Source organism: Bidens hawaiensis, unplaced genomic scaffold, assembly GCF_021521415.1.
Source record: "Bidens hawaiensis isolate Kalapana, Puna unplaced genomic scaffold, B.hawaiensis_p1.1 tig00008096_1, whole genome shotgun sequence".
In the NCBI taxonomy this organism is placed as follows: domain Eukaryota; kingdom Viridiplantae; phylum Streptophyta; class Magnoliopsida; order Asterales; family Asteraceae; genus Bidens; species Bidens hawaiensis.
In genome coordinates, this window is record NW_027491573.1 from 200,398 (window position 1) to 208,809 (window position 8,412).

Consider the following 8,412-nt stretch of genomic DNA (forward strand, 5'->3'; position numbering starts at 1 on the left):
CGCAAGTTTAGCGACCCCCCAATTGGTCATTGGTCCACCTTATTTTTCCCCCTTTTAAGCTATAGTACCGTACCGAACGTACACGAAACCGATCGAATTCGAGTCAAGTTACCATCTCAACACAACTCTTAGATTTTACCACCACCCAGGTTTGCCGAACATCGTTTTAAATATTTTGTTTTTAAATATGTTAATTTGATGATGTTTTGGGTTTGAACACTTAAATTTGTCAACGGTATCTATAACGTAACGAACGTAACTAATGCCAACCAAATATCCAACGAGAAGAAATTAAATAAGTGGAAAACATAAAGGACCAAAATATCTATTTCCCCAAAGAAGAAAAGAAAAGAAGATTTAATAGAAAACCTAAACCTAAATAAATCGAGGCCGCCTCTATTATTATTATTATTCACCGTCGATGCGCCACCGTTGATCACCGTCACGGCAGCCTCATTGACATTTTATCAAACACCTTCCGTGCACTCAAATTTTACTACTGTTGGTTGTTGATTATTATTATTATTACAATACTCGTAATTATCAACAACCCACTTCGGATTTCACCATGACTGATCAACCTCAGGTGAGTGAGTGAGTGATAATAATAATAATTTTTGTAATTTTGATTGATTTCAAGAAGCTTAGATTGTTGGTAATTTGTTTTCTATGATCTAGTTAGTTGTGCTAGGTTACCAGAAATAACCAGGGATAAGCAAATGATACCAACTACTTATTTGAGTTTTCGGAATCGGTACGGTACCGACTATTGGAGGTTTCGGAATCGGTACGGTACCAGCTATTTGAGGTTTCGGGACTGGTACGGTACCAGCTATTAGGTTTCTGGATTGGCTCTGTACCGCTGTTTAACAAATTAGGGATTGGTACCGGTTTTATCGAGCATTGTTGGTACCGGAATCAAGTTTTTGGGAAATTTGGGATCGGTACCGGTATGGTATTGAGTTTAACTATAGGTTATGTGTTTTGAACTATTAATCTTTTGCCCAATTTTGATTGCTTTTTAAAAAGTTCGTATGACGTCACATTCAGTTGAAATTTGCGTTTTTGTATTCCCGCGAATTGGGTGCTGGTTCACAGTGATGTTATACAATTTTAATTACGTGTTTGTCGTTTATTGATGCCAGTACTTGTGGTACTATTGCTTCTGGTGTGTAAGTAGTGAGTAGCTTTTAAATGATTTAGAAACACCGTCCTTAGTTGTTCATATGTTGATCACTGTCTACTTTTTATTGCATTCAAGCAGAGCAAGAGTTATTCTTTGCTTAAAGATGATATTAATAAGGTCTTTAGTCTAACGACAAACCTCAAAAGCCTCGCCTAGCTTTTGTGCATTTTTAAGCTAAGGAAGTCTTTTATTGCGCTTGAATGCGATAAGACGAGATAGGTTTCGTTGTATGAATGGAGGATGGTTTTAACTTTTAAGTTGCGTGATGCTGCGTTCTGTTGCTTTTTGTCCAAAATACAACGCATCAAGTATGCAATGCGCTCTTTATTATAATAGGCGTGCATGATGTGTGCAATTTAAGGCCAAGTTCACGCTAGATGTAGTAGTACTACATGTACTAGGATTTTGGAGAGTGTTATTGTAGAACGCCGTTGTCAACTGGTTGATGATTCATCGTTTGTTGTTTATAACCCTACTATAAACACATCAATAGTCTTAACCTTTGAGATTAATGCGAAAGACATTTCATTTTTTATGCATTCTTACATTGAAACACTTATTATTTTTTCTTGAGGTAAATTGTATTCTAAAGCGTAAAGCTAGAACTCAAGGCTGTTAAAGCATACAAACAAGAAATTAATTCTATGCGATACAAGATGATGATTGGCAATTATCCTAATTATTTTATGCGTATATTGGTCAAAATTTGAACGGAAACGAGGCAATGTTACAAGCCATAGTTTTCGCATAACAAGTACTTATCAAGTCAACAATAGTCACTAGATGTGATTGAAATAGAGTTAATGGTTGAAGTGTGTGTTTCATAATAATGCATTTATAGTTGGTAATATACTAATATTCTTTATTTTGTTATTTAATCTTGCAGGTATTGTTATTTGGTTCATTTTCTGAAGATGAAGTCAAATCATGGCTTAATAAGCCATCTAAAAATGCTGAAAAGCCCGTGAAAACTAAACCTGTGGATCTTAATTCGTTAAAGATATCAAATGAAATATCTTTTGGTAGTTTTAATGGTGAATCAAATAACAACCCGACTGGCGTTTGCAAGAATGGTAAAGTTAACCATACCGAACTCGTCAACAATCTCAAGCCTGAAGCTTTAACACATCCAAAACAAAATGGGGCACCGCATCATAATGGCAACATGGGTCCAAAACAAGTTGATAACGTTAAATCGGTAGTGAATAGTAAAGTTGAAACTTTGGGTAGTGTGAAAGAAGAGAAGTTGAATAGCCTGATTGATGGAAATCATGTAAATGATTTAGAGACGGGTTTATTACCTCGTGGGTTAATTAACTCGGGGAACATGTGTTTTCTCAATGCTACACTACAAGCTCTTTTGTCTTGTTCTCCAGTAGTTCAGCTCTTGCAGGGTATCCGGACGCGTATTGCTCACAAGGTTTGTTACATTTTTGTAGATTCAAATGTTGTAAATTGTTTTCTATATTAGATAGTGATCACACCGGTAATTGTTTTGGCCGGTTTATTGGTTTCAAATGGAACAATTAACATGTCTAATAAGTAATAACCTATTAATGTCTATAAATGTTATATGAACATAACTAAAAAGGTTATCTTGCTTTATCCTATATAGACTGGCTATCCAACATTGGCTGCATTTGGTGAATTTCTTTCTGAATTTAAGATGCCAGCTGGCACAATCTCCAAGGACCTAAACCATATGCAAACGGGCCGACCTTTTAGCCCTGTCATGTTTGAAGTCGTCTTGAAGAATTTCACTCCTGATGTTCCCAACAGCATATCCGGGAGGCCCAGGTACGTGTTAAACTCAGCTTTATTAAATATTGTTTGAAAGTCGATTTAATGTTATGTGTTAACACATGAAATAATTTCTTTTTAGGCAAGAAGATGCACAAGAGTTTTTAAGCTTCATCATGCATCAAATGCACGATGAACTTCTAAAACTTGAAGGAAAATCATCAAATGTTAATGGCAACGGGTCATCATTTGTTTCGTCTGTTGAAGAAGATGATTGGGAAACCGTGGGCCCCAAGAACAAATCTGCGGTAACAAGAACACAAAACTTTGTTCCTTCAGAGTTGAGTGCAATTTTTGGAGGTCAATTGAGAAGTGTTGTTAAGGCAGCAGGTAGGGGTTGATTTGTTGTAATAAGAAGTTGAGGGTGTAAAGTGTAAATTTCTAATGTGTTTGTGTTTGCAGGGAGTAAAGATTCGGCTACTGTTCAACCGTTTCTTTTGCTGCATCTTGATATATCTCATGATGGTGTTGCTAATATCGAGGACGCGCTTCGTCTGTATTCTATGCCGGAAACACTTGATGAGTATCGAACAACATCTGGAAAGGTATGATTCAAGTACAATGGCATACACACACATGTATAGATACATATACACACATATTTATCTATATATTTGCACACGTACATACACATAATGTATACGTATATACAAAGTTACAAACATATCAGATAATACATACATATATAGATTACCATACATGTATAGATAAATATTCATACATACATACATACATACATACATACATACATACATACATGCATGCATGCATGCATCCATGCATATCGTTAAAGCAATCACACACATGCATGCATGCATGCATGCATGTGTGTGATTGCTTTAACGATGTATAAAAATGGTCTTTATGTTAGGAACAAAGCGGCGCGCGGAAGCGAAACAGCACACACATGAACAACGATAAACACGCATAAACGAAAATATAAACGACACAAGAATTTAACGTGGTTCGGTCCCCGCGAGGGGACCTACGTCCACGGGCTGCAACTAGGTTTTCTTATTAGCTCAGAACCAAGATTACAATTACATGATGGGATATATATAATAAACAAGATTAGGGTTAAACATAATTAGGAGCCAAAACCGGGCCTCCTAATAAAACCGGCCCAAAGGCCTTCATAACCCAACAATCTCCCACTTGAAGGCCTTGCGATAAATTCCAGCCTGCCATCCAAGTAAATATAACAATCTCATTCATCCAGTAACTCTAGTAATCTTCAGTAATAGAAATCTACCAAGCCTCCAGTTCCAAGAACTAGCTAAAACTTCAACAAAAGAAGTTCTCCAAGCCTCCAGTTCTCTAGGAACAAACTAAGATTTCTACCAATCCACACCCTGGTTGCATCCGCCCTTCTCATCAGTTACCTGAAAGGCCTATTGAAGCTCCCGAGAACTCCAATCCGGTCATCCCAGACCCAGCCATGACAAAACTCGCCAATGACTCATCCTCAATCTTAACCGACCCTCACTTACTCACACAACCGGCTTCAAAGACTTCCAGAGGATAAACACTCTCCAAATCAGCAGACTATACCAGGAGAGATTTTCACATTCGGATTCCTGGTCCTCCGAACCCAACGTTCCTTTGGAAACAAACCTAGAACACACCTGCGTGCTCCCACTGTTACCAAAACCCCGAACATGTTCAGACCTCCTCCGAATACGCTCAAACTAACATCACTGTGGCTCCAGGCTTCATGTCTGCAAACTGAAACCCCTTAGCTCTACCCGATTCAGCGAGCCAAGACCTTATAACTCGGAAGTTGGTTCACTTCTTCCGACGATACAAAAAAAACTCGTATCTTCCAAAAGTCTTTAATTAAAAGATTCAACAATGCTTCATTGAAGTGAGTAACAAATAAAGCATACCATAATCTTGAACCCAAGAGTCGTCAACGCCTTCACTGAGTCCCAATGCATCAACCTCAGATACATTCTCAAAAGCAGAATTCCAAACCTTTCGACATCGACTCTTAAAATGTCTCACCTCTACGCAACCTATCAAGTCGACTATGCCCAGCTCCCACTGTTTCTGTTATCCCAACCCATGCCACACCAACACTCCATGAGATGAACCCCACTCGTACTATCCCGGCAAATAACTTTACCCAACACGAGATTATGAACCTCTCAAATGGTGTACCACTGATCACCACCAAACAAGATATAACTTCACAATTCCAAACGAACAAGAAGTAATAATCACAGTTTCGAACCAGCTAACAGGCAAACAGCTATAACAACAGTAGAACTTTCATAAAATCAAGCGGTACCAAGGGTTCTATGACCGTACACACGATCAGTTAACTCAAACCCTAACCGAAAGATCATCCAAACGAGCAATAGTTTACATGACTTGCCACTAACCTCATTTTTTTTTCACTTATGCCGTCACCAGCACACCCGCTGGTTCCATTTTCTCCAAGTTTATCCATCACCAGTACTATATCCAAGTTCACATGACAAACCAATCAACCAAAATCCATAACCTTCAACATTCCAATCATAACCACCTCGTCTTCAGTTATAACAATAACAAACGAGAACAAATCGAAAACAGTGAACAGACACAACAAGGGCACGGGCCTAAACTTGACGATTGTTCAACAGAACACTGCCAAATAAACCGATTTGCTCTTGCAATAACCGATAAATCAACTAACTGTAAATAAACTATATAAAGTTACCTCAGACTAATCTCTTGCAAACAAATCTGAACCCGAACCTAAATGGTCTTCACAAAACCCGGTTCCCTAATTTACGGTTGATAATAAATAGTCAAACCCTAACTCAGCCTGACAGCCACCAATCTTGACTGTCGATCACTGATGAACACGAACCATAAATTAACCCTGCGATCTCCAAGAGTTATTCATGGTGACGGACCTACCCAACCCTAATCACCAAAAACAGATTCGAACCAAAACCTTCTGCGAAATCGTTACCAGTGCAACGAACCGTGTGTCCAACAAGCCAAAGCTCTGATGCCACTTGTTAGGAACAAAGCGGCGCGCGGAAGCGAAACAGCACACACATGCACAACGATAAACACGCATAAACGAAAATATTAACGACACAAGAATTTAACGTGGTTCGGTCCCCGCGAGGGGACCTACGTCCACGGGCTGCAACTAGGTTTTCTTATTAGCTCAGAACCAAGATTACAATTACATGATGGGATATATATAATAAACAAGATTAGGGTTAAACATAATTAGGAGCCAAAACCGGGCCTCCTAATAAAACCGGCCCAAAGGCCTTCATAACCCAACACTTTATACATGCGTGTGCTGATAAAACATGGTTAAATCGACTTTTAGGCTGGAGTTGTGACAGCCAGAAAATCTGTTAACTTACAAGCACTTCCAAAGATAATGATATTGCATCTGAAGCGGTTTGGCTATGGAACTAATGGAAGTACAAAATTACACAAATCTGTACGCTTCCCACTCCAATTGCTCTTAAGTCGTGATTTGCTTGTTTCAGCTGCAACAAAGGTAAAGTTTGTTATATTCATTTTCATTACAATCATATTTAGCACTAGTCATTTATAGAAATATTAAATATGTAAAGTGATAGTTTCATACACCCATTTCAAAAACTTGGTATATTATCATATTTGCCCACAAAAAGTCATAATATATATTAGGTATACTGACTTTTAGTTTGTGACATTTATACTCTTCCCTTAAAACTTGTATTAGGATACGAGAATTTGGAGTGTAAGGAAAAAAAGGAAGGGTATATAGCTCATATCATAAAGTATATTTAATAAAATTATGAAATATTAAGCATTTTGAACGAGTATATTTGACATCACATTTTTATTGTAGGGTGAATATTATATAATGTTAACTTTTAGGGGGTGTATATGAAATTGTCTCTTGAATAAAATAGATAAAAAGTAGGGTGACAGTTTTCGAGATGCCATCAACAAAGCACACAAGTAATCAAAATCGTTTAGTAAACGGGTGGTGGTCGGGTTGATCTATTTAATTAAACTGGCTGTGTTCGAGTTGACATGTTTAACTGTTTTAACGAACATGCCGACCCACCAACCTATTTACGAACCATTTATCACAACCAATCAACTCGATTAACAAGCTTACAACTTGATTACTATCCTGTCAACTCATGCATCTTTAGATAAATGGGACGGATCTTGTTCAAGTTGACTTGTTTAACCCGTTTACTTTATGATCTGTTTAACCCATTTATCAAACCAACCAACCTGATTAACAAGTTTACAACGTGATTACTACCCGTTTTGCACGTTTAGTTAAATGGGTTAAACGTGTCGTGTTTGGTTTCCACGATTTTAAGCGTGTCTATGCTAGCCTGTTAGGATTGATATTTCTGACACAAATATAAAACTATGCAGGGTCGAAAGTACACACTTATTTCATCAGTAACACATCACGGGAGAGAAGCGTCAAAGGGGCATTACACTGCAGATGCTTGTTATCCAAACCAACAATGGTTTCGGTTCGATGATGCTTCTGTAACTGCAATAAGCAAAAACAAGGTCTTACACGACCAAGCCTATATCCTCTTCTACAAAAGACTATAAACAGGAACATGGGCTTATTTTCTAGCACAAGTCCCAGCCCAACGCAACAAGAGATGGCCCGCACAGAGGTCTGCCCATGTGGCACGAGTTTAAACGCTGTTGCCGGAAAGCTGATGTCATCGGAAATTGATTGGTTGAGTTTGATTGATTTGGCAAAGTTAGTGTCAGGAATGGTTTTGCAAGTGAGGTTTAGTGTATGTAGAGTATTGATGTGTATATTCTTTGCTTTGGTGTCTAGAGGTTTGAAGTATTGGAAATGCGGAGTATACATTTGCTTGACCTTTGTTGACTTTTTTTATCTGTTTGTTTCGTTTTGCATTTTGTTATTATTTGAAAATAGTATACTTGATACCAACCAATGAGATCACGTAGATCCTTAACGTGCGTTGGATAATTAGTGTTAGGGAATAAGTAGGTTATGGTAGGAAACCCGTGGAGATAAGATTTGAACGAACTGAATACGGTTAATGTGTAGAGGTTAGTTTAGTTGAAATTTGATGAACCTAAATGCAGCTCTCATATTTTCTTCACACTTAAGGGTAAACTTTGAAAGTAAATAATGCTTTGTGAAGGAAGGAATCACAGGAGAATAGATTTTAATAAAATATAAGTGAGTTTGTTAGCAGCTAAATGTATGAATAAGAGTAAACTACATCTTTGTGTTGTGGGTTATTTCTAGAACATGTTCTCTAACTTCAATACGTAGAAAAGACGTCTCTAAAATTGATATGTTGTAACAGTTTTCGTCGTGTTCTCTAACTATATTTTGAACATATATAGTTAGTAGAAAACAATTTATTTGTTTTTGTGATAATTCAAACATACAATACAAAATGATT

The 8,412-nt window shown here is 37.6% G+C and overlaps 1 protein-coding gene across 1 annotated transcript; it reads left to right on the forward strand.

Annotated features, from left to right (window-relative positions):
- Positions 1 to 230: 230 nt before the first annotated feature.
- LOC143636998 (ubiquitin carboxyl-terminal hydrolase 24-like) lies at positions 231 to 7,894 on the forward strand. The gene is made up of 7 exons (XM_077104467.1): positions 231 to 586; positions 2,073 to 2,606; positions 2,802 to 2,983; positions 3,069 to 3,316; positions 3,389 to 3,531; positions 6,324 to 6,500; positions 7,385 to 7,894. The coding sequence occupies exons 1-7, from the start codon at positions 569 to 571 to the stop codon at positions 7,571 to 7,573; spliced, it is 1,491 nt and encodes a 496-aa protein (XP_076960582.1). The 5' UTR covers positions 231 to 568; the 3' UTR covers positions 7,574 to 7,894.
- Positions 7,895 to 8,412: the final 518 nt, after the last annotated feature.

Coding starts and splice junctions, on each gene's coding strand:
- LOC143636998 (XM_077104467.1), top strand. Junction 2,607..2,801: donor GGACGCGTATTGCTCACAAG/GTTTGTTACATT, acceptor TATCCTATATAG/ACTGGCTATCCAACATTGGC. Junction 6,501..7,384: donor TTGTTTCAGCTGCAACAAAG/GTAAAGTTTGTT, acceptor AAAACTATGCAG/GGTCGAAAGTACACACTTAT.